The sequence below is a fragment of the Bemisia tabaci genome, chromosome 6, assembly GCF_918797505.1.
Source record: "Bemisia tabaci chromosome 6, PGI_BMITA_v3".
Classification (NCBI taxonomy): Eukaryota; Metazoa; Arthropoda; class Insecta; order Hemiptera; family Aleyrodidae; genus Bemisia; species Bemisia tabaci.
Window position 1 is genome coordinate 13,193,118 of NC_092798.1, and position 26,830 is coordinate 13,219,947.

Here is a 26,830-nt window from a genome sequence, read left to right on the forward strand (position 1 = left end):
GTAAATAGCCTAGATGCTGATCGTCGTTAAATAAAATTAACTAACTAACTATACATACATATATAAATGAGAAAATTAAACACTAAGAAGCGGCCCAAAACTGTATATAACAAGGTGGACAAATGGTGCTGGGTCCACACCATTTCGCGGGGAAACAAAGCCAAGAAATACCAAAAATTAAAATTAGAGTCAAAAATAAATTTTTAGAACTCTAATGCGCACCAGTACGAAACTGAGGGGCGCCTGAACTGAAACGCCTTTGCGCCTCGCCTGTCACGACCTGGATGAAGAACAACCCTCAGACCCAGTTGCTGGCCGGTTAGAAGCTTGGGCCTCCAAGCCGTTGCATGGTCGCTTTTATAATTCAGTTGCGCAGGATCATGTTAGTGAAGGAAAGTCTTTCGTGTGGCTGTCGAAAGGGGAGCTGTATCCAGAAACGGAAAGATTTGCTCTCACAATACAAGACCAAGTGGTCAGTAGTAGTAGTAGGGAAGTAGGCATTTTACCTCACAAATTACACGGTCCTTATGGGGCTAAAAATACATCGTTTTTTATGGGATGTCAAGCCATTTAACACAGGAACATAGGATTTTCATTTTACATACAGGGCCGATTCGCCCAGGCTCAAGCTCGGGCCTGCGACAGATCGATTAATCGAGCGATATATCGACCCATCGATTGCGTTGCGTCACCCTTTGTTACGTCCCTTTATTCACCGGGGAAAGTCTCCTAATCCAGCGGGACGAATCTCGGGCTCCCGGAGTCAGTCGTCGATTCATCATGGGATGTCACCTATCATTCGCATCTCATTCTAATTGGATTTAAAAAAGACTCGACTCTAGAGAGATTTCTCAGAGGAAATCTTTTGTCATTCGCGCTGCATAGCCCCTATTGTTCACGGGGAGCTCGCAAAAACAAATATTGGATTTCCTGTCGCTAGGATGCGACTAGCCTTCGCGTTGTAAGGCTGCTATTGTGCACGGGAACGGCACAAAAACATTGGGTTTCCTGTCGGCTTAGCACACCGTCGTTATTAATCACTTTCGCCAGGTGCAACGCCGGTCGCCTCCGCTGCCACCGTGCCCACCGTCCCAATATTTGGGGTGGAGTCCAAGTGGTCAATCAGATCCCTTACCTCTAAATAGGGGAGGAGTCCACGAAGCCAATCAGAACCCTGCATTTTTACAGAATGGCGTATTTGCTCCCGTAGATGATTCTGATTGGACCCGCCCCGTTACAACGTTGAGGTTTTACCTCAAGATTCCGACTTTTCGGAGTCCTTAGTTCACGAGAAGCCGTCGCCGTGTTTCATGTTTTCGTCTCGTGAAATTCGTGCGGACATTTATCGCAGCAAATTCAAAGTGTGTTAGTCGTTTTTTGTATTTTTTACTTTAAAAATGTGTTCCTTTGTTTATGGGCATGGTCGTGGCTTCTTCGATGTGGAGGACCTCCTCCGTCTGTCGCTGAGTAGTGTGGATCCGCAGGACTTTTATCTCAGGCTTCGCGCCGAGGATTGTAAAATTTTTTTTCGACAGGACCGAGTCCCTCATTTCGGTCGGAATTTGGAAACGGCGTGTGCGGCCCGACTAGGTGGCGTAATTGAGGTGATTCGATGGACGCCATATTTTGTGTCAGAACGGCATGCGATATATCGCATCAATTGGTTCCATTTTTTCAGCTAACCCCATACAGCCAAACAAACATGACTATCTGATCCCCGGGCGCGAATTTTAAGTCAAAACGCAAAAACGGACCACTCTCCCGCCCACAATGACACGGATCTGCCTCGCCACACTCGACCCCTTTAAGGTGATTCGATGGACGCCATATTTTGTGTCAGAACGGCATGCGATATATCGCATCAATTGGTTCCATTTTTTCAGCTAACCCCATACAGCCAAACAAACATGACTATCTGATCCCCGGGCGCGAATTTTAAGTCAAAACGCAAAAACGGACCACTCTCCCGCCCACAATGACACGGATCTGCCTCGCCACACTCGACCCCTTTAAGGTGATTCGATGGACGCCATATTTTGTGTCAGAACGGCATGCGATATATCGCATCAATTGGTTCCATTTTTTCAGCTAACCCCATACAGCCAAACAAACATGACTATCTGATCCCGGGCGCGAATTTTAAGTCAAAACGCAAAAACGGACCACTCTCCCGCCCACAATGACACGGATCTGCCTCGCCACACTCGACCCCTTTAAGGTGATTCGATGGACGCCATATTTTGTGTCAGAACGGCATGCGATATATCGCATCAATTGGTTCCATTTTTTCAGCTAACCCCATACAGCCAAACAAACATGACTATCTGATCCCCGGGCGCGAATTTTAAGTCAAAACGCAAAAACGGACCACTCTCCCGCCCACAATGACACGGATCTGCCTCGCCACACTCGACCCCTTTAAGGTGATTCGATGGACGCCATATTTTGTGTCAGAACGGCATGCGATATATCGCATCAATTGGTTCCATTTTTTCAGCTAACCCCATACAGCCAAACAAACATGACTATCTGATCCCCGGGCGCGAATTTTAAGTCAAAACGCAAAAACGGACCACTCTCCCGCCCACAATGACACGGATCTGCCTCGCCACACTCGACCCCTTTAAGGTGATTCGATGGACGCCATATTTTGTGTCAGAACGGCATGCGATATATCGCATCAATTGGTTCCATTTTTTCAGCTAACCCCATACAGCCAAACAAACATGACTATCTGATCCCCGGGCGCGAATTTTAAGTCAAAACGCAAAAACGGACCACTCTCCCGCCCACAATGACACGGATCTGCCTCGCCACACTCGACCCCTTTAAGGTGATTCGATGGACGCCATATTTTGTGTCAGAACGGCATGCGATATATCGCATCAATTGGTTCCATTTTTTCAGCTAACCCCATACAGCCAAACAAACATGACTATCTGATCCCCGGGCGCGAATTTTAAGTCAAAACGCAAAAACGGACCACTCTCCCGCCCACAATGACACGGATCTGCCTCGCCACACTCGACCCCTTTAAGGTGATTCGATGGACGCCATATTTTGTGTCAGAACGGCATGCGATATATCGCATCAATTGGTTCCATTTTTTCAGCTAACCCCATACAGCCAAACAAACATGACTATCTGATCCCGGGCGCGAATTTTAAGTCAAAACGCAAAAACGGACCACTCTCCGCCCACAATGACACGGATCTGCCTCGCCACACTCGACCCCTTTAAGGTGATTCGATGGACGCCATATTTTGTGTCAGAACGGCATGCGATATATCGCATCAATTGGTTCCATTTTTTCAGCTAACCCCATACAGCCAAACAAACATGACTATCTGATCCCCGGGCGCGAATTTTAAGTCAAAACGCAAAAACGGACCACTCTCCCGCCCACAATGACACGGATCTGCCTCGCCACACTCGACCCTTTAAGGTGATTCGATGGACGCCATATTTTGTGTCAGAACGGCATGCGATATATCGCATCAATTGGTTCCATTTTTTCAGCTAACCCCATACAGCCAAACAAACATGACTATCTGATCCCCGGGCGCGAATTTTAAGTCAAAACGCAAAAACGGACCACTCTCCCGCCCACAATGACACGGATCTGCCTCGCCACACTCGACCCCTTTAAGGTGATTCGATGGACGCCATATTTTGTGTCAGAACGGCATGCGATATATCGCATCAATTGGTTCCATTTTTTCAGCTAACCCCATACAGCCAAACAAACATGACTATCTGATCCCCGGGCGCGAATTTTAAGTCAAAACGCAAAAACGGACCACTCTCCCGCCCACAATGACACGGATCTGCCTCGCCACACTCGACCCCTTTAAGGTGATTCGATGGACGCCATATTTTGTGTCAGAACGGCATGCGATATATCGCATCAATTGGTTCCATTTTTTCAGCTAACCCCATACAGCCAAACAAACATGACTATCTGATCCCCGGGCGCGAATTTTAAGTCAAAACGCAAAAACGGACCACTCTCCCGCCCACAATGACACGGATCTGCCTCGCCACACTCGACCCCTTTAAGGTGATTCGATGGACGCCATATTTTGTGTCAGAACGGCATGCGATATATCGCATCAATTGGTTCCATTTTTTCAGCTAACCCCATACAGCCAAACAAACATGACTATCTGATCCCCGGGCGCGAATTTTAAGTCAAAACGCAAAAACGGACCACTCTCCCGCCCACAATGACACGGATCTGCCTCGCCACACTCGACCCCTTTAAGGTGATTCGATGGACGCCATATTTTGTGTCAGAACGGCATGCGATATATCGCATCAATTGGTTCCATTTTTTCAGCTAACCCCATACAGCCAAACAAACATGACTATCTGATCCCCGGGCGCGAATTTTAAGTCAAAACGCAAAAACGGACCACTCTCCCGCCCACAATGACACGGATCTGCCTCGCCACACTCGACCCCTTTAAGGTGATTCGATGGACGCCATATTTTGTGTCAGAACGGCATGCGATATATCGCATCAATTGGTTCCATTTTTTCAGCTAACCCCATACAGCCAAACAAACATGACTATCTGATCCCCGGGCGCGAATTTTAAGTCAAAACGCAAAAACGGACCACTCTCCCGCCCACAATGACACGGATCTGCCTCGCCACACTCGACCCCTTTAAGGTGATTCGATGGACGCCATATTTTGTGTCAGAACGGCATGCGATATATCGCATCAATTGGTTCCATTTTTTCAGCTAACCCCATACAGCCAAACAAACATGACTATCTGATCCCCGGGCGCGAATTTTAAGTCAAAACGCAAAAACGGACCACTCTCCCGCCCACAATGACACGGATCTGCCTCGCCACACTCGACCCCTTTAAGGTGATTCGATGGACGCCATATTTTGTGTCAGAACGGCATGCGATATATATCGATTGATTCCATTTTTTCAGCTACTCGTCATTTTTCTCCAGTTTTGAGATCGCAATTCTGTTGTCAGGAGACTAAAGCACTCACTTACCAATTTTAACAAAGAAATTCAGCGGAATAAAAGCGTGGTTTTTTTAAAGAGAAAACATTGCATTCGATGCGCTCGAATGCGATATTTTCTCTCTGAAAAAACCACGCCTTCATTACGTTGAATTTCTTTGTTAAAATTGGTAAGTGAGTGCTTTAGTCTCCTGACAACAGAATTGCGATCTCAAAATTGGAGAAAAATGACGAGTAGCTGAAAAAATGGAATCAATCTATATATATCGCATGCCGTTCTGACACAAAATATGGCGTCCATCGAATCACCTTAAAGGGGTCGAGTGTGGCGAGGCAGATCCGTGTCATTGTGGGCGGGAGAGTGGTCCGTTTTTGCGTTTTGACTTGCAATTCGTGCCGGGGATCAGGAAGTCATGTTTGTTTGGCTGTATGGAGTTTGCGACTCGTTCTGGTAAGGACGCTTGGGAAAGTGCCTTAGTTTGTAAATAGTGTAAATATCAAAAAACAAAAAACATCGACGCTGCACATTCAGGAAAAAAGAAAATAAGCCGTGTCCCGACTCACATCAAATTCAAAGTAAGAACGAGTGTAGAAAATATTTATTTTATTTCCTCCTTGATCAGTTAAACAGTTGATTTTTTTCTGAGAGAGAGAGAGAGAGAGATACTGGGTTTCTAGAAAATTGTGAATGAAAAATAGCTATGCTTCCTTCCGAATTCTCTTTTTTCATCCCCCATCTGAATAATTTTAAATTTAAAAAACCCAATTTCCTTTATTCACAGAACTCATTTTTTTGTGGCTGTTTGGTGAATTATTTCTTCACCTATCTTGATTCCGATTAGTGTTGTTGATTTTTCCATTTACTGAAGATAACGATTTTTCCCTTACAAAATAATCGATAAAATTGAATCTATTTTTTTTTTTTTTTGCACAAAATAATCGATTAAATTGAATCGATTATTCCACACGTTTTTGCAGCTGAATTGATTTTTTTATTCACCAATCGAAATTTTTGAAATGAAACTCAACGCTCAGTGAGACGAGAATTGAGGCACTCGATGCCAAAAGGGTACCTTTCGGTTTCAGACTCATCTAATATTTATTCGTTGTAAAGAAAGTGAATGCATTCATTTCACTCAAAATTCTACTTAATATTCTTTACTAGCGAAATGCCCGTGACTGGAGTCACGGGTCTAGAGGCCGCTAAAATATCTATAAACCCGAAAAAATACTGGTAGGGGAGCAAGACATGCCATAAAAAATGATAAAATCGATACAAAAATGAGTTGAGGGGAGAGGGTGATGGAGCCAACAGAAAAATGAGCTACGGGGTGGGGAGGTAGATTTTTTTTTTCTTTCTTTTTTTAATTGGTTGAAATAACAACAATCTACAGCCACCAAACAGCCACAGTATAAATGCTGGCAAAGAAAATAGAACTAACCTAGCAATGATTTATTAAAAAAAAAGAAAGGGAAAAATGAAAAAAAAGAAAAAAATAAGTTGAAATTAAACATCAGCTGATAGCAAACAAAGGTTACCAAGGAAACCAAGAAATGGAACTTTCATAAAAACAGATTAGTAAAAAACAGCGTAAGTTGGGCACTTACGTTAATAAGCGTTTATAAGTAAACGGTAAGTGCGATTTAACCAAAAATCTATACAGTTCTTTATAAGACCAAAATGAACAAAATTACAAAATTTGAATAGGCTAACGTAAATCTAACGATAGTTATCGTGAACGAAAGAAGTGACGACATAGGTCGGGTAACTATTATAGGTGGGATGGGATGGGATGGGATGGGATGGGATGATTCTACAATTTTCTATGGAAGAAATTCTCGGAAAATCACCTATTAAAGTATTCTCCGAGGGATTAATGGGCAACAGAGCTTCTGAAACGTCGCAATCGAGAACATTTTTGCACCCAAAGTCTCAATTTTTTTAACCAACGGTACATTACTCATCCTAAAATCCATTTTTTCTACGAATAATCGATGTTTTTGACAAAATCTCCCCTTTATATTCAATCGATTTTTGGAGAAAAATCAACAACACTAATTCCGTGATTGCAGAATCGTCTCTTTTTTTCTACTTTTTGTGAAAATAACAATTTTCTTATTTTTATTTGAAACTTCATATAATGACGCATAACATCACTAGAATCTTTAAGGGTAGGATCAAAAGTTCTCCATTTCCGAAGAGACAAGTATTACGGATGAGATTTATCTTTCAAACATTTTCTCACTCCTCATTCTTGAAGAGCTCCTAATATTGCTTTCACACTTGGACTGCATTTTGCAATTTGGAACTATACATAGGTTGTCCCAAAAGTACTGCACGTTTTTTTTTTTTTTGGACGAACGGTAGCAGATATCAAAATGCGGTTTGTGTAGTCTTAAAGACCGGCCAATTACCGATAAAACAACACAAATCCGAGCTCTCCAAGTCAAAAAATGACCAAGTTACAGTGTTTTGAAAATGACTTGTAGAGGTGACCCCTCCAGGATTTTTAGCTTCTTTTCTGGAAAAAACAATGATTTGATTAATCAAAAATTCTACAGAGAAATCATCGCGATCGAATGAAGTTGGCAACATGATATCAGCCCAGACCTTGCACCCTGCGATTTTTGGTTATTCTCTACGCTGAAAAAGGGCTTAAGAGGCAGGAATTTGAACTCCATCAACGAGATAAAAAGAGCTGTTGAAACTTTCTTGAAGAACATCAGGCAATAAGAATTCGAAAAAACATGATTGAAGAAGTGGGAAGAACGGTTGCGGCGCTGTGTGGCAAGCGATGGAAGGTATTTTGAGAAGGAAACCAGTGTCCAGTCGTCAAGTGAAGAGGATTAAATGCCAGTAATCTTGGTAAGATTGTGTAAAATTTATTTCCAATTGATCTTGAATCTTTAAATCTTTGTTTTTTTTTCCAGAAAAGAAGCTAAAATTTCCGTAGGGGTCCCCTTTGGAAGCCATTTTCAAAACCCTGTAACTTGGTCATTTTTTGACTTAGAGAGCTCGGATTTGTGTTGTTTTATCGGTAATTGCTCTGTCTTTAAGACTACACAAACCGCATTTTGATATCTGCTACCGTTCGTCCAAAAAAAAAAAAACGTGCAGTACTTTTGGGACAACCTATGTAGATTCTGGCTCTTCTGGAAAAACACTTATGTGCATAGGGAAACTAATGGCACATACGTTGTTGTTAAACCGGGCCAGAATTTATAGTTCCAAATTGAAAAATGTAGTCCACTTCATCCTAGTATGGTTTCAAGATTGTTTGCTCTGACTCTAAATTAGGAAATATTCGCCGCCGCCCCAGTAGCAATCGTCTCTAAAAATGCGATTTTCTCTGATTTTCTGTTTAAACGTGTCCTCGTTGTTGAAAACTGCGTTTTCTCATCGTTGCTACTTTGACTACCTGGGAATTCAATCCAATTTTCACTCAATTTTTTATGAAAGCTGAGATCTCTCTGGGGGGGGGGGGGGGGGCGAAATACGAAAGGAGCAGTTCTTGGGAGGATCATGAGTTTTTACTTGCTTCTTTTGTTTAAACGAGTTACACAATGTTGCAAACATTGGCTCAGGCTGTGAATCTGAAGAGTTTCGTGTCTCTTTGTCAGGATGGATTAACGGAAGTAACTCTGAACCCTTAAATATGACCATTCTCTGCCGTGCTAGGGAAGAACGTCGTATGAGAATTCGAGAGTTGTCAAATTTCATACAATAAAATGTTTATTATTGAGCGAGGTTATGTATTTTTCCTTGAAATTTTCAGGAACTTTAGATCAAAATACTAACAAAATTCTCTGAAAAAATTCGATCAAAAAAAATATTCATAAGTTAACCAGGGAATTTCTGTTTTTTATTAAAGATAATATGGCACCGCCGGAAGGTTCATACGGTGTTTTTCCTAAACACGGCATTGCTGCTGAAGTATGGATTTTTTTTCTTTTTTTTAAAGTTGTTTCAGGTTGTTGTGCATGAATTTACCTTTTTTAATTTACTTGGATTTCTTCAGTGACCCACCCCCCCCCCCCCAATTCAGATCGGAGGGGTAGTACGACACCGTATGCTTTGGTTCGCAGGCCGCTGTGGTAATTATTGTGTTACTTCGGTAAGTCGACCGGCGGCGCGCGGCTATTGCTTTCCGTTGACGGCTGAATCCATGAATCTTCATGGTGGAAGTTAGAGGGCGGTATTGGAAACCCCTTCGGTACAGAATAAATAAGATGTTCCTTTTTTTAATGCAGGAGGCAGAAACCTCCCCATCCCTCTGTGTCCTTTGTTTCTAAATGCTTCATAAAGTGCAATCATTCTGGAATTGAAACGTTGTGCGAGATTATTTTACTGGAAACACTTATGTGAGAATAAATTGATCCAAGCGGAAGGGAGGGGGGAATCTCCCCATTTCTCGCCGTCCGTTGTTTCTAATATTCGTCATGAAGTTGAATCACTTCGGAACTGATTCGTTGTGTGTTATTATTTTTACTGAAAAGACTTATGTGAGAATGAATTGAATGGTAAATTTGATGAAAGAAAAACACACATTTTCACACGAGAATAGTGGTTTTTTTTTATTTTGAAAATTAGAAACCCACGCAAAAGTATTTTTACATCACACTTACATACTAAGTGGGGGGGGGGGAGATCTCAGTTAACACGCTAAAAGTGATGAAATACTGTACTCTTGACGTAATTTGCGGAATTTCAGATCGATAATCATGGGTAAATTATTACAGGGGCATGTGTTTGGTAAATCAAGAGCTGGTGAATTTGAGGAACCGGGACATGTGATGAAATAAGAGTTGTTCATGGGGATTTGCTCAAGACACTGTAGTTTCCGTATGCCGCAGCTGAGGACGAGGAGGATATAAGAAACTGTGTTTATTGCCACCCAAATTGCGCCGTCAAGAAAGTTGTATCAATGTATCTTGTATTACTTTGTATTCATTCTCTCTACGGGTATGTGTAAAAGAATGAATGATATTTTGTAAAGAGGAACTAATGTGCAAGTGCGCGCAAGTCTGATGATGGATAAAAAATTAAAGCATGAACCTATGTGTCAGGTAGAATATGAACACCACACAGGGCATTTCTGAGAAAAAAAAAACTGTTTTCTAAAGGAAACTCTTACTGCTCTTTCTTTCATGTCACTTTCAGAAGAAACTCAGATTTTAGTTTTCAAAATGGTATCAATCGTCTTATATTTCGGATCGAAACATTACTTTATATCCCACGGAGAAATATTCCGGGAAGAAAATTGTAACATCTTCTCGCATCAATGCAATGAGTTTTGTACCTAAGACATCGAGGGAAAAATTCATTTCTTCCTGAATATTCTCCCGCCGGATAGTTAATTATTCTGTTTCTTATTCGATGAATTTATTTGGTCCATAAAACCATTATGGGATAATGATCATTCTATTGAAATTCTTTCATCAATTCTGTACCCTCTGCTTATGAATTGTTTTGAGGTGCCAGACAGTTATATTTTTATTCACGAATATCAAAATTGTACCTACTATAATAAATATAAAACCGTGTTTGACGCCCTTGGAGGCTTCAAAGATTTTTGCCAAGATATTCCTCAAAAAGATACGAGTCTGACTTTATCAAATTCGAGGGATACTTTAGAGTTGATTATGAACCCATCCATTTTGGATAACATAATTATCACTTCCAAGAAAATAAACAAAACGCATCCACTTAAACGTTGGAAAATGGGGAATTTTTAGATGTGATAGTGTAAGATTCGGAAGTGTGTCCGGTTCGATTTATTGTTTGAGGGGTTAGTTTATTGGTAAAGGACCTGAGCTTGCCGGAACCAATCAAGCTCCCCCTCTAGACAATAAATCGAGTCGGACTCAGTTAACAATTTCATGCAAATTAGTTTCTTAATCAATCGTTTCGATTAAATTTGTTTTGCAGAATTTAAATGAATCCCATCAAACAACTGAGGTTTTTTATTGCAAGCCACCCCGAGCAACTTTACGAGGCGATCCGAGAAAACTCTTCAATGGCATTAAGTAAAGAAATAAAATTGGTCCTTTACAAAATAATCGTAAAAAATTTATTTTTATATTGCAAACATTTTTACCGATTTGAAACACTAGTGTCACCTTTATCCACTCCGGATCACAAGTGTGATCGGCGGTGTTTGAAAGACATGAAACACCGCCTGACCCTCATAAAAAGAAAGGTAATGTAGCATCGCGTCCCTGATATTGGCCTCCATGCTCCATGCTCAGCTATACATGTTCGGTTGCTCATCACGTCCAAGATCTTGGACTCCATGCTCACTTTAACTAGTGATGATTATTTCGAAAAATCGAAGTGAGCATAGCGTCCAAAATCGTGGGATGCAGGTATTCTCTGACAATACACGAGCATAGGGTCCAAAAATGTATTAGGACAATTTTTGTGAAATGAAGGCGAAAAAATGTGTCTTCGAAAAAAATTGTGCACTGCTTAGGTTAGGTAAGGTTAGGTTAGGTTAGGTTAGGTTAGGTTAGGTTAGGTTAAGTTAAGTTAGGTTAGGTTAGGTTAGGTTAAGTTAGTTCAAGTTAGATTAGATAAGCGAAGTATACGATGTTCTGTCATGATGAACTTTAAAACCAAGGGAGGTCTGCTTGCTTTTGGAGTCCATGCTCAAGCAAAGATGTGAGAAGTTTAGCGATGAGCATGGAGTCCATGATCCTGTGCGAGATGAGCAAAGAAGTATACCAAGGATGAGCATGGAGTCCAATATCTTGGACGCGATGCTACATAATCAAAAGAAATATGACGGACTACGATTTTAAATTGTTAATTTTTGTTTTGGACCAATTCTTGGGAGTGTCGTGTCGGATGGACACCTCCGAAATTTTAAGAAATGGAATATATACATTCTTCAATGGAGAAAACAGATTGAGTTATAATTATAGCGAGAACTGTAAAACATTGGAAGTCGTCGGTGATTTTGGTCCCTTCACCATCAACGGTTACCGCGGCTACGTTTGCATGTTTGATCCGGGAGTCCAACGCTTTCAATCTCTATTAAAAGGAGGAGACATATTGCGCAAACCATAATCCGCCCTCTATGTATCGTAGTAAGAGAACCCAAAAAACATATATTCATCTTCGTATTTGACCAAATTTTACTCAATCTATTTTCTCCAGTGAAGAAAGTATATATCGACGGTGAAACTACCAAACCACGTATCTCGTTTGCGGTGTTTAAAAATCTACGCTCACGTTTTATTTTTTTGAAGTAGACCAAATCAATATCATTCTTTGAAATTTTCACGGAATTTTCTCCGCACGAAGAAGAAAAATCACAGAAATTTTCAAGACTGGATGTTGAGTAGTTTTTCGTTTAAAAAATAAAGTATGACAGGAAGTCTGCGACGTCGCAAACCGAGATACGTGGTTTGGTAGTTTCACCGTCGATATTCTTTTTTTTTTATTTTAAATGTTTGTTTAAAAAAAAAAAATTCTTGCTGTAAGACTGATATTTTGTTAGAAACAATGCCGCACTGATGAACCCTGAATAAAATGTACGTTTCGTTGAAAGAGTGAAAAAGTGTTTATTAATGTTGTAAAAATGCTAATCTGATGAATGTTTGAGTAAAATCGATCTGTAATGTGAAATCTGGTTTTCTGCTTAGTTCCCCCACGCATTCCTTCTACAAGAAAGTTCAAATTTCATTTAAGCTTGAATAGTTTTTTTCGTAAGTTAAAAAATTAAAAACCTCTCCTTCATTTCTTTTTTGTTGCCTATAAATATTTGAAAGAGTAGTGTAAAAAACTACTAACATGGAGCAAGCTTATGTATTTGAACTTTCTCATTACCTATATTAAAATTTGAGCATTACATTCTTGGCGTCCATCAAGTTTCAAGTATCGATTGCATCATTCATTTAAGAAATAATTAATAAAACAAATAATTCTTTTAAAAAACTGAAATTTACCATTCAGTATTTTTTCCAGATTTGAAGTCGTAATTAAATTTTGCTTGTGAATTCTTTTTTTTTTCAATATTGGAATTTAAAAGGTAGGATGTTTTATGCGATTCTTCCTGCATTGAGAAAAAAAAATTAAATTTAATGACGCTTGAAGTAATGAATGATTATTCGAAAAAAAAGTTATTTAAAATGAATAATACTTCATACATTTTTAAAATATCTTTCTTGTATTTTCGTATTCGATACCAAGCTAAGTTATTTTCTAATTTGAGACACATTGAGGTCATTTTCTTATGCTTTAATCCGATAAGTAATTTCCTTAACACTAAGAAATTACTGCATTCTTTTAACAACACCAGTCAAAGACTGATAAGAAAACACGACATCATGAATTAAAATAGCATATACAGATGTTTTGGGTCGGAAATTTTCAGTTGCTTCCATTTCAATTTTTATATCAAGCGGAGCCCCGGGTTTAATGCGATCGGGGTACAGACATCTCATAACACTACAAATATTGTCCTACCACAGTCCTGGAGAATCAGCGCTTCCGACTCTATTGGGACAACCCGATCTTAACTGATAAAACCACCATGGCTAACAGACCGGACACAGTGCTTTTTGACAAGCGAGATCGCACCGCTTACATCATCGATATTAGCATCCCTAATAATCATAACTTGGAGCTGAAGTATAAGAAAATATGCAAAATATCTGCCCTTAGCTATGGAAATGAAGTGATTATGCAACCTAAACATTGTCTCCATCAAGCCCCTTATACGCCAGTAAAGGAGATAGTTCCAACAAGTTTAGTTAAGCAAGCATCTTCGAGACCTTGGAATGGAGAGTTACCTGCTTCATTCAATGCAGAAGTCCGTCGTCATAAGCACGTCAAGTATTGTCGGGTCGTTTCTTAATATCGATTAATTTTTTGATTTTACCTTAAAATTAAATTTCTTTTAATTTTTTTTTATTTTACTTCAGAAACAAAATTTACTTTTCATTCAAGCAAGATAGCGTGTATTACTGACTTTGGCCAGTGGCCCGTCAGTAATACTACACCGGAAATTACATTTTTTTACTTGTATGATCTCTAGGCTATTCGAGATTTATGATCCACACAGATTTTTTTTCAACCTAAACCTCAACTGATTCCCTGTTTTTGTAATTTTACTATTGAGCATTTCTGAGTTTTGATGTTTAAATTCTTCTATTGTTCGACTCCGAGTTAAAAAAAAACAAAACCAATAATAATAATAATAATAATAATAAATCTGCAGGGAGGACTGCCTATGGTCTGGGGTATTGACGCACCTCCTTTCCCGAGTTACTCTGGACGCACACTCTATGTGCCAAGGAGTACTTAATGAAAAGCCCAACCCGGGGTGTTATGCGAACCGTGCCCATCGGGTCCCTTGGCACCAGGGCGCTTATGTTGGTGTCGACCTACGGAGCCCTGGGATACCAGGCGCCCTCCCAGAGTTAATATAGCCTTACCCGGAAAGAGGTTACGGGTGGACCCTCTTAAATCCTCATCTTACTCGTGGGAACAAATATGGAAACGCGCAACTCTAAAGCAAGAAAAACCCAAAACTACAAAGGAAAAACCGACCGAACCGATGATAATGCAGAAGAATTGACTCAGGTCTCTGGGACAACACGGAAAAGGACGCAGAAACAGCAGAATCAGCTGAATCAAACACCACAGGCCCAAAGCCCACCACCAACTAGCCCTGCCGATAAGAACACAAACGCACAGCGTAGGCAAGCAACAGAGCGAGTGAAGTGGACCACAGAAGAGTATGAAGAAATAATATGGTGCTACTGGTACATCAAAGAGAGCACTCAAAGCTGCAATATAAACGCCAACTATGACCTCTGGAGAAAAAGGAATCCGAACACCCGCCCGCATATCGATGCAAACAAGCTCGCCACACAAAGACGATTCATTGCGAAAAACCAAAAACTAAGTGAGGCACAAACTGAAGAAATCAAAGCTGATGTAGCCGCAAACCTAGCAACACAATGTGAACGGGGTGTCACCAGAAAAACCCAAAATACCAATAACAACCAAAACTCCCCTACCACAATGAATAATGCAGCCAACCACACCCAGAGAGTACAATGGAGCGAAGAGGAATACAAAGAAGTCATATGGTGCCATTGGTTTGTTAAGGAAAACACGGGCATCCACAACATAAAGGCCACCTACGAGCTATGGAGGCAACGAAACCCTAATGCCCGCCTGCATCTCAACGCTAATAAGCTAGCCACGCAACGAAGATACATCGAGAACAAGAAAAAACTAACCGAACAACAGCTTCAAGAAATTAAAGACGATGTTCACTCCACCATAGAAGCATCCACTGACCAACACACAACTGAAAGCTCACCAGGTGATGCCACAAACGACGAGAACCGCCCGCCGAGACGGAATGATCCAACTGACCCCAGGGAATCAGAGTCAACGCCAGACATACCTCAAACCAACGAAACTCCCAGAAGAAGTAAGCAGCTAAGAATACCATCTCCAGAACCAGAACACGAAACAACTCCCCAAGAGCAGAACATGGCGAATACACTAGAAACAACGACCTCTACATCAAAGCTAAGAAGCGTGTATCAAGAAGTTCTCGAGATGAATCTGGAAGAAAGAGAGCCGATAAGGAAAATAAAGGGGGCGAAAAAAGACAAAGAAATCATCATGCGAACTAACAATGAAGTACAAAATATGCTTGAGAGCGAAGAAAATCTCGACCTGTGGAAAATCAACTGCTTGCTCTACGCTGCAGCCCTCACAATCAGTGACGAGTCGAACGGCCCAAAAGGAACTAAAATGAACTAGAAAGAAAGTAAGCCCTTATGGCAAAAAAGAATTGAGTTCAGAATACAAGATCTGAGGAGGAACCTTTCAGTACTAGCTAACTTCAAAATAACGAGCAAAGAAAAAGGACAACAGACAACCCACAAAGTCCAGTCAATCCTGGATAAATACACCGCGGAAGGAGAAGAAAGCAGTATAGACAATGTAATGGAGCAACTAAGACAACGTATTGCTGTCTTTAGCCAAAGAATAAGAAGATACCAGAAAAGATCAAATCAATTCTCTCACAACAGAAGCTTCGAAACCAACTGCAAAAGCTTCTACAGGAACATCAAAGGTGACTCCTCCGACATCGGTGAAACCCCAGAGAAAGAAAAGGTGGAAGAGTTCTGGAAAGGAATCTACGAAGTCCCTACTCAGCACAACTCGGAGGCTGGGTGGATCAAAGACTCAGAGGTCACGAACAACAAAATGGAATGGACAGATCTCGGTGATGATGAACTAACTACCATAAAAAACCTTGCAAACTGGAAAGCACCCGGCCCAGATAAGATACAAAGCTTCTGGTTCAAAAATATTCCCAGCATCCATATGTACCTAACAGCCGAGTACAATAAATTACTGAACGGGAAAGAATTCCCACCATGGCTGGCCAAAGGGACTACATATCTGATAGCAAAGAATAGAGAAACGGCAAATCCCAAAAACTATAGGCCCATAACCTGCCTCAACATAGCGTATAAGATCTTCACGGCACTTATGGCCGGAAAAACGTACAAATACCTAGAAAGTGCCAAACTACTCCCTATAGAGCAAAAAGGGTGCCGCAAAGGAGCTAAAGGGTGCCATGACCAACTCTTAATATCCAAAACCATCATTGAGGACTGCAGGAAGACCAAGAAGAACCTATCGATCGCATGGCTGGACTACCAAAAAGCCTTCGACAGCATGCCTCACAGCTGGATCATCCGTGCACTGGAACTCATGGGAGTGCACCCGAATATAGTAAACGCCTGTAAGAACATGATGGAGCACTGGTCAACATGCATCCAACTAAGAGGAAAAACAGATACAATTATCACCTCTGAAATTAAAATAAGACGAGGAATCTACCAAGGGGACGCGTTCTCCCCCCTTCTGTTCTGCGTTGGATTAATACCCCTCTCTACACGACTAAACAACATGAACAATGGATATAACATCAAGGCAGGCCATAAACAACTGACGCACCTCCTGTATATGGATGATCTGAAACTGTTCAGCAGCAGCGACGAGAAACTGCAAAATCAACTCGAGACGGTGAAAGAATTCAGTGACGACATAGGTATGAAATTTGGCCTAGATAAGTGTGCCAAGGTAACCTTCAAGAAAGGTAAATACATCCACGGAGAAAACATGGATATAGACGTCGACACCAGCATCCGACAGTTAGACCCAGGTGAAACATACAAATACCTCGGAATGGAAGAAAGTATAGGTATCCAACATAAGACAATAAAAGAAAGGTAAAGAGAGAATACATACGACGAGTAAGAGCAGTACTAAAGACAGAGCTAACGGCAAAAAACAAGATAACTGCAATCGGAGCGCTAGCCGTACCCGTTCTACAGTACGGATTTGCAATTCTGAATTGGAAAATAAAAGAAATAAAAGCGCTTGACATAAAAACAAGAAAATGTCTGACAATGCATAAAATGCACCACCCATCCGCAGACGTTGACAGGCTATACGTGAGCAGAAAACTAGGAGGACGAGGACTTAGGCAAATAGAATCAACATACAAATCTTCCATCATCAATGCGAAGTACTACCTCCGGGAAAAAAAAAACGAAGACCCTTTTCTCAAAGCCGTATATGCCGTCAACCTTGCTCTAGACAAAGACCACATTGCGAAAGAAGCAAACAAATTTGAAACCGAGCTCGGAGAAAACTTTGAAGTGGCCCCCATAAACAGCAGGAAGCAAAAAATCAAAAAGAAAATCTCAGAAAGCATCAGAACCAAATGGAAAGGAAAGATCATGCACGGACAGTATCCACTGATGCTAGAAAATGACTCTATCGAGAGTAATCTCTCTACCATCTGGCTCAGTAAAGGTGTACTAAAAGCAGAAACAGAGAGCCTAATTGTAGCGGCACAGGATCAAGCCTTAAACACAAGGTACCGGGAGAGGAAAATCCACAAGAAACATGTGAATAGCAAATGCAGAATCTGCCACCAGTTCGAAGAAACCATTGAGCACATAACATCAGGTTGCCCAATTCTAGCCCAAAAGGACTATATCGAGAGACACGACAGAGTATGCACCCAACTTCACTACAGCCTCTGCAAAGAATATGGAATCGAAGTCGACGCAGATAAATGGTATGAACACAAACCGAAAAACACTGCAACAACCAGAGATGGAGAGACAACGATCCTGTGGAACTTCCCTATCAGAACCGATAGAACTGTTGAGGCAAACAGACCGGACATCATCCTACGTAGGAAAGGCCAAACGTGTCTGCTGATTGACGTCTCTATCCCAGCAGACAGGAACATCACAAAAAAGGAAGCTGAGAAGAAACTAAAGTATAAAGACCTAGAGATCGAAATCAGCAGGATGTGGAAGACCAAAACCCGAGTCATACCCTTTGTGATAGGAGCTACCGGAGCAGTCTCTAAAGACTGGACTAAACTGAAGAACGAAATCCCTGGGAAACATTCGCTAGTATTGGCCCAGAAGTCTGCTGTGTTAGGCACTGCCAGAATCCTCCGGAAGGTCTTAAGCTAGGTGGAGCAGCGCGAATACACCTAGAACGTTCCCACACACCAAAAACACCCCTACCGCCTACCACCTCAGGAAAGAAACCTTTAGGCAGGCGTCCTCCAGACACCTACCCTGCCTCGGTTCCTAAAACAGGTATCCTAGTCCGTGACGAGCCACCCCCAAGGGGGAGTGAAATAACCACCACCCGGCCACCCAAACCACAAACAGCCCTCATACCTAGGAGCATTGTTTGCCCCTGTGTGAGGGCTTAAAGCAACCCAGCAAAGCTGGTGACAGCAGTGAATATGAAAATAATAATAATAATAAAAACCAGAGAATGCAAGTCTTTCAGTAAATTAGCGAGTAAGAGAACCTCTGATTATCTTACGTCATCTCTGCTTATAAAATGGGTTGCATTTTGCAAAAAGGAACCACTAGCATTGCAATGTTGCTAAGATTGTGCAACTTCTTTTGTCTTGGAGGAAAACCCCTATTATCCATTAATAGTTTCTATTTTACTCGCTAAAAACTGTGAATTTAAGACATAAATTACCATCTAAATTTCATAGTTTTTCACGATTTCCGCAATTTTATTGCAAAGGATGAAGTTGCACAATCTTAGCATCATTGCAATGCTAGTGGTTCCTTTTTGCAAAATGCAATCCAAATATGCTCACCCTGGCAAACCTTTGAATTTCGCTCGAGCTGCCCTGCGAGTAAACATGAATCGCACAAGTTACGTATACTGTTATGCACGTGTAGATACTTTCTACAAGGGAAAGAAAAGACTCTCTAGCTGTTTTAGCATCAGAGACACGTTATTGAATGTAAACGGAGAAAAGTTAAGAAAGAATGAAAAATAAAAACCAATATATATTACCAGCAAATTTGATTGAAAAGGCGTTGCTGAGTACGTGAATGCGAAGACCTTTGAATTCCTGCCATTTGCTGTTTTCCCTTTGCGTCATTCTTTTCGATTGGTCTCGATCTTGTCGAGGTGCGTCTGTAAAAAAACACTTTTTTTTACAGATCGGCCTACGCTGCTGGTGACCTTTCCAAGTATATTGTCACGCGAGGAATTGTGATTCTAGAAACTAGAGCCATAAATCCATTAATGGACCGCGAATTTGCATCAATTTTTTTCCATTCTTAAAGGTCTTTTGACGTCAGAGGCCATTGTATGACGATATAGCCTAAGCTGTCGCATTATGAGGCGACATTTGAAGTTCCATTAAAAATTTGGGTGAAGAGAGTTGTTCTTTAGTCTAAAATTAATATGTAGCACAAAATATCCCAAGATGAATGATCTCCCAACGCAATGTTCCTCTTATCACTGAGTAAAAACTACGGTTAAAGTTACCAGATCAGTGGAGTTTTATATGAATTTTTGATAATTCTTCAGAACCTAATTTTAACGACATAATGATAAAATACTTACATTTAAAAATATTATCATTAATGATACTTTGTCTCATTGAGTTGCATCCTAGGTATATTTTGAATATTTTCGGACAAAATGACAATATAATCAGTGTGTTACAAAATCATTTCTGACAAATTTTAAATGTCGTGTGCCGGCAAAAGGTTTAAAATTGTTTTCAAAATTACTTATAGCATTTTTGTGGCAACATTCTGAAATGTTTTTAGAACTTATCATGGGTGTCTATCCTGTTACCAGAACCTCCTAGACCAGTTTGTACTACCTGTAGGGCCGAACTAAGGGGGTGGCCACATGGACCGCGGCCCATGGCGGCAAGGTATGGGGGCGGCAAATTTTGCAATATTTTTGCATGTAGGTTTCAAAAAAAGAGAGAAAAAAATCGGATTCAGAAAATAAATTACAAACGAGAAAAGGCGACAAAATCTCTCATTGCCGGAGAGTAAAAGTGTAGTAATTCGACGGTGTAAGTCGGCAAACACATACCTAACTCGTTTGTGGTGTCTGAAAATCTCCGCCTCAGTGTTATCTTTTTAAAATAGAACAAATTGACATCATTCCTTGGTGTTTTTGCAGAATTTTCTTTGCACAGAGAAGAATAATCGCGGCAGTTTTAAAGAATTGCTGTTGAGTAGTTTTCTGTTTCAAAAATAAAGTATGACAGGAAGTCTGCGACGTCGCAAACCGAGTTATGTGATTGCCGACTTACACCGTCGAATTTCTAATTTTGTCGTCTTTCGGTGATACAAGAGACAAAACCTTTAATTAGTCGAGTTAAGAGAGAAACCAAAAACGCAGTTTGACCAGGAGCGGAGTGGCGCAGAGGGCAATGATGACGAGGACTGATATAGACAAGAGAAACCCTCGGCACGGCGCGGCGGTCGGCATGAAACGCATAGCGCCTACAAGACTGCATGAATACTTCACGCATTGCGTGAAACAGTGCGGTCAGCAGCAGTCGGCGTAAAACGCATAGCGCCTACAAGACTGCATGAATACTTCACGCATTGCGCCAAACACAGTGCGGTCGGCGCGGCGGCGCGGCGGAAGTTAACATTATTAACCACATTCATGTTTGTTCTTTCATTATTGTTTCGTTCATTTCTTATGAATGGATGGCCTTGTCCAAACAGGGATAGGTTTACGGGACTTAACTTTCGTGCAAAGTTCCGTGAACTTTTGTTATAGTGTTGACAGGGCTTCCACAAAAAATGTGCCCAACACGAGTAAATGCGTCTCATACACCCCTCCCCCTCCGGCACGTTCACTTGATGGGTTTTATACATCGTATTCGATAGATCATACAGGGGATATTACATTGATATCGATTGGTTCAATATGTAAATACAGCCTCAAAAGTCAATTTGGAAATCTGAGGTAATGGGTCTTATGTGATCGAATTTTTATTCTCTCTAGTACCAAGTGGCAATGAAAAGTGAAATTTCTGGGAATTTTCTCATTTTCAGCTTTTCCAAATTAAATCCTAAAATTTTTGTTTAAGGTTATCTTCTACTGTTTTGAACCAAACGATACATTAAACCACTATCGAATACAATCTATTGATGTTCCAAAACGAATGAGAGGGGGGCGGAAAAATACAGGCGGCTCATGGGCGACAAGAAGGTAAATCCGGCTCTGACTACCTGAAAATGTATTTTGTTTCAATTGACAAACGGTGAGATAGTGAGTTCCCGTCCCACATATTTCTCTCCTGGTATCTTATTTTTAAGTCAATTATGTTAAACTTGAATAGCTCATAAAATGCCAAAACAATGGAAAGTACTAGCCCTCAATAAAAAATCGGAGGTTTTCTATGTTGGACTAGTTAGTCACCTAAATCCTAACAATGAATCTCTGAATGTACTAGGAAATATCTCACAATTACCCTGAGCGCCTTCATATACCTGGTGCAGGTTAAACTTTGGTTCAGATCTCCGGCCACGATTATGTAAGAATAAAACTATTACGGTCATTTAAAAAAACGTAAAATTTACTTTTCGGAAACATATGTCAAAAGTTTCAAAGCTTGACTGAATCCTGTGAGACAGCAGTTTATTAGCTCCACCCTTAAAATGTGATTTTGTCGACCAATTTCCTTACAATCAAGAAAAAAAGGAGAAAAAAACCCTGAAAACGTGACCCGAACTGTGTAACAAGGTGGCAAAATAGTTCTGAATCGACATTTTTGTGAGGGAGAAACAAATCCGAGAATTCCAAACATTTTGAGTCCTAATGAGTATCAGTATAAAACTTGCCGTCTTGCAGTCAGGGCCGAGGCGTCATATATGAGCGGGTGGAGCAGTTGCCCCCGGCACTGATGAAAGGGGGGCGCCGAAAAGTCGAAAGGGGAAAAGGACGGGGGCAAACAAAAAGTGGAAAAACTGCTCTCTTAAAATTCAAAATTTTCTGGAGAGGCCGAGGCCCCCCGCAACTATCTCTCGGAGGGCGGGGAGGATAGGGACGCCGACAACATCCTTGCCTAAAAGTGCACGCTACGGTCGCGGTCCTGTAGTGCCAGTGCAAAACTTGTACATTGATGCCGTCTTGGAGTTTGTTGGATGTTAAGTAGGGCTCACCGACGAGTGTGATCTACTGACGAGGTCTAAAAAGACCCAAAATTATCTGAGCTAAACGCTCTTCCCCATCAGTTATGTACTGCCGCACTGTTGCCCATCAGAGCTCAAAATGTTTGACTCCAATTGAAAACGTTTGAACTTTTTGGTTTCGTTTTCCTCCCAAAGTAGTGAGGACCCAGCGCTATTTTGCCACCTTGTTACACAGTTCGGGTCACGTTTTTAGGGTTGTTTTCTCCTTTTTTTCTTCATGTAAGGAAATTGGTCGACAAAATCACATTTTAAGGGTGGAGCTAATAAACTGCTGTACACACAGGATTAAGCCAAGCTTTGGAATTTGTGACGTATTTTTTCTAAAAGTAAATTTTACTTCCTTCTCGATGAGCTTAGCAGTTTTTTTCAGATAATCGTGGCTGGAGATCTGAACCAACGTTCCTCCAAAAATCAGCAAAAATGCGCCTTTTTCAAGCTAATTTTTGATGAAAACGTTAATATTCGGACCAAAAAATTAAACGAGGGAAAGAAAAGGAGAGTGATTTTGGTAGCAAATGGTATGTTCTTTCTGCTGGTCTTTTTTTGTTTTTGTTTATTTCGTAAGATTAACCGTTGAGGAGATATTTCCAAAAAACTGATGGTGAGTTGTCTCAATTTTGAAGAATTCAGAATGTCGGCGCCCTGAGCACTAGACACTTCTTCTGAAGTTATTATGGGTATTTGCGGACTTCTATATCACCTAGGAATTGAAAAAAATTGGTTTAGTTCGAAGGACAAACCAAAATCCGAAATTTGTTGTGCGGTGTTATTCACGCCTCGCCACTACAAGCCTCGGGTCAATTTGACCTGAATTGGGCATCTGAGAGTTAAAATAACCAAAAATTGCGTTCCAGGAGTGTCTGTTTTTCAAACAGTTTTCTGGGCTCCCTCTCCCTTCCTTTCGTTTCCCCAAATTTCACCACCCACAATTTCAGTCCACGTGCCGCCACTGAACCTGAGAAATGGGATGAGTATGACGCAAAAACCGACGCACAATCACCGCAGGTAGACATTTTTTGTCGCTGATCGAACGAATGGCATTTTTAATTGCTTTTCAAAAAGGCTCGTTGGGGAACTTTTTCTTGAACTTTTTCGAGGAACTTTTTTTTGGCACATCTCACTCCACCGCGAGTCAGATTCGAGGAAAAGAATCCTGTCACTCACTATGTAGCGAAATTGAACCGCAATCCTCGCAATAACTCGTTGGACATTTAACACAATTTCTCAAGATTAAATCCGGCAATATAGGATCAATCGACAAAAATAGGATGACCGCGTGATACGGGTGATGCACATCGTAAAATAGTAAAAAATAACTGGAGTATATACGCCTCAGTTCTTCAGTCAGAAGAGCAGTTTGCAGTTTCTTCGATGTGTTGCTCACCTCTTTGAATTTCAGTCGTCCGATGTTAGTTTTTAAGACTTTGCTCTTGGCTCTTGCAGTGGAGGTCTTCAGGGTTGAAGTCACTTCGGCTCTCTACGATGGATTTGCAAAGCACCGCTCCGATTCAAAGGTATAATAGTTAGTAAGTTAACTTAATGAGACAATCAGCTGTCATGTCTATATATGCCAGAGTCCAGAGGAAAAATTAAATTTTGATATTTGGTTACCTAAAATGTTTTAAATTTTCAGTTGTGACTTTTTTAAAGAGTAATTATTGCATTCGTACTTACATATATATTAAGAAAAAAGAACCGACGCCACAGAATGGAACCTGGAATGGGAAGTGTATTCTTGAGGACAAGAAAGGTTTCCTCTTGCTATTTGCTATAAGCTTCCAGTTAGTGTTCTGCCTTCCCCCTAAAATGTTAGAAGCCACCTTGGCCGGAGAGCCCAATTTTTAGGAGCCCACTATTATTTAGGAGCCAAATTAAATGTTTGCATACGGGCCATGGCGATGCTGCGAACGGTGCGTATAGAGAGCGCTTCATCGGTATCGCTGCTTCCCGATTGGTAGTTCAATCTGCCAAATGTTTTAGGCCCCATGATGGCCCAGCCCCCCCCCCCCCATTTTTAGGCGCCAAGGCCCGGTTTTTAGGCGCATTTGGCGCGTGGCGCCCGGGGTAGGCAGAACCATGCTTCCAGTGGCGTGGCGTGCTTTGAGATATATCGATTGATCTGCAATATAAACCTATGGAAAAGGGTCGATAGACAGGGTTTTCAAACGAAAATTTTATTATTCGATTCTTTACCACGGTTTCAAATGCGGAATTATCGAAAATCGATCATTAACGCCTTGCCATTGGTTGGGAGTGGTCTAATACGTGTGTGTGCCGAGAGAGGACGTGAAATTTCTTATATCTTTATCTTTATCTTTTTTTTCTTTTATCTTTTTCTTATTTCTTATATCTTTTTTTTCTCTTTCTATATTTCTTTATATCTTATTAAGTTCACAAAGTATGACAGAATAATTTTTAAATAGTCTCGAGACGATATTTTTAAACTGCGTACTCCGAATTGTTCTTACTTCGGCATATTTCAACGTTCTTGGAAAACATATTTTGAAAAAGCAAAAGAATTATAAAAATCAACGCATCTCCTTTTTTGGCTCAATTATGTAAGACACCTTTAAGCTGGCTCGAAAATTGGTTCGATATAGCCCCTTAGTCTATTTTAAATAGGATAAAAATATATTTTTATGTATCATAGCGACTATATTCGCGATTTTTTTGGGTTCCCTCCATAACGTGAAAAATAAGGGTCTCGACTTTTTTGTATAAACTTAAATTCTTGACATAAGTTTGGTACCTGTATGAGGTAAATTCCATTTTTAGAGACATCTTTATGTTCCTAAATACAGTGGTTGTACGAATATTGTCATGGGAACGGAGTTTTGTCATGGGAACGGAGTTCCCCATGATATTAGAATCGTTCCGTTGCTTTCGCTATGGGATTCCCTATACCTCTGCGACCTTGAGCGTTTCGCCCAGTCTCCGATTTTTGGTTGATTTTCCGATGTATCAAAAACCGTTGTATTTTTTAGCCAATCATGTCTCTACGTCAAGTTGTGTTGATTGCTAAAATTCGCTTTCAGCGAGTTTTTTTTCCATCTTGAGATGTCGTGTCTGACTGGTAAATCTGCGCAGAACCACGAAGTTCCGTTTTTAGGCAAATTCTTTTTTTTGGGAGGTTCTGATTGGTTATTTTTCGCCATCAGTTTTCTGTTCGTTGGTGCAAAAGATCGCCTACCTCGGTGCTCTTGAGAAGCCGCCATTATCCCACCTCAAATTCGAAAAATAGAAGTAAAGAAATAATAACCATCGTACAAGGTGGAAAATTGTTCTGGAGGACTCGTTACGGATATATGAGCCAAAATCAGAACTCGATTGATTGATTTAATCCATGAATACAGAAATATTGCCTCAGCTTACTGCCGCGATAACAAATGCTTGATGAGATGAACCTTGAGACACATGATAGCATAGGTAAACAATGTCTCACAGAGAGAGGCGCTTAGCTCATTTCTTTCATATCTCAGGAGCTACGAAACGTCGAAAACAACTCTTGTGATAAGCCCCGCCCACCGTCAGAGTCTTTTGTATGCTATTTTTACACCACTGGCCGCGGAGCCGTGATAGCCTGGTTGACTAAGTCGCCACATTTGTATGAAAAGGAGCGGGTACTAGGCAATCGGGAGTTCGATACTCGACGGTGGGTGTTACTTTTTAATGGTTGTATTGAATGTTTTAGACTAATCATCAAATAATAATTAATACTAGATGATAAATGTACGAACATTTTCTCGTGAGTTAATATGTTAAACATAAATACTGGAATATACCTCCTTCATATAATCAGCCACATGTTCCCCCAAATTAATGACGTTATTTTCTTTTTTCAATGAAGTTAATTTGCATTCAACGTTCGTAAGTTAAGCGAAAAGTACCTATTGATACAAATAGAAAGACATTAAATAGTATGTCTAACATTTCAGTTGTTTTTTTTTTTATTTATTTTTTGTTTTTTCAATAAAACAAATTGACTGGGACTAGAATCATCGTATCTCTGAAGACAAAAGCTAAGTTTTTTGATACAGAAATACTAATATATTCATCCTTTATATAATCGGGGAGATGTTGACCCAAATATTGATGTATATTTTCTCCGTTCGCCCAAATTAATGATGGTATTTTCTTTTTTCAATAAAATTAATTTACATTCCACGTTCTTGAAGCAATATTTTCTCCAAAATTCAGCAAAAAATAACAATTTATACCTACTCAAAAAGTAAATAAATAAATAAATAAATAAATAAAGCAATGACATGAAAGTAGTATAGGTA

The 26,830-nt window shown here is 40.5% G+C and overlaps 2 protein-coding genes across 3 annotated transcripts in view; both read left to right on the top strand.

Moving 5' to 3' along the window:
- LOC109041644 (protein D3) overlaps positions 1-26,830 on the top strand; it is a 427,804-nt gene that overhangs the window by 170,649 nt on the left and 230,325 nt on the right. The gene's annotated exons all lie outside the window — the stretch shown is intronic.
- The window catches only part of LOC109035687 (uncharacterized), a 30,529-nt gene continuing 27,586 nt past the window's right edge, over positions 23,888-26,830 (top strand). Inside the window, exon 1 of the mRNA XM_019049397.2 lies at positions 23,888-24,061. Coding sequence (XP_018904942.2) covers positions 23,954-24,061 — 108 coding nt within the window. The 5' untranslated portion in view covers positions 23,888-23,953. The remainder of the gene's footprint in view (positions 24,062-26,830) is intronic.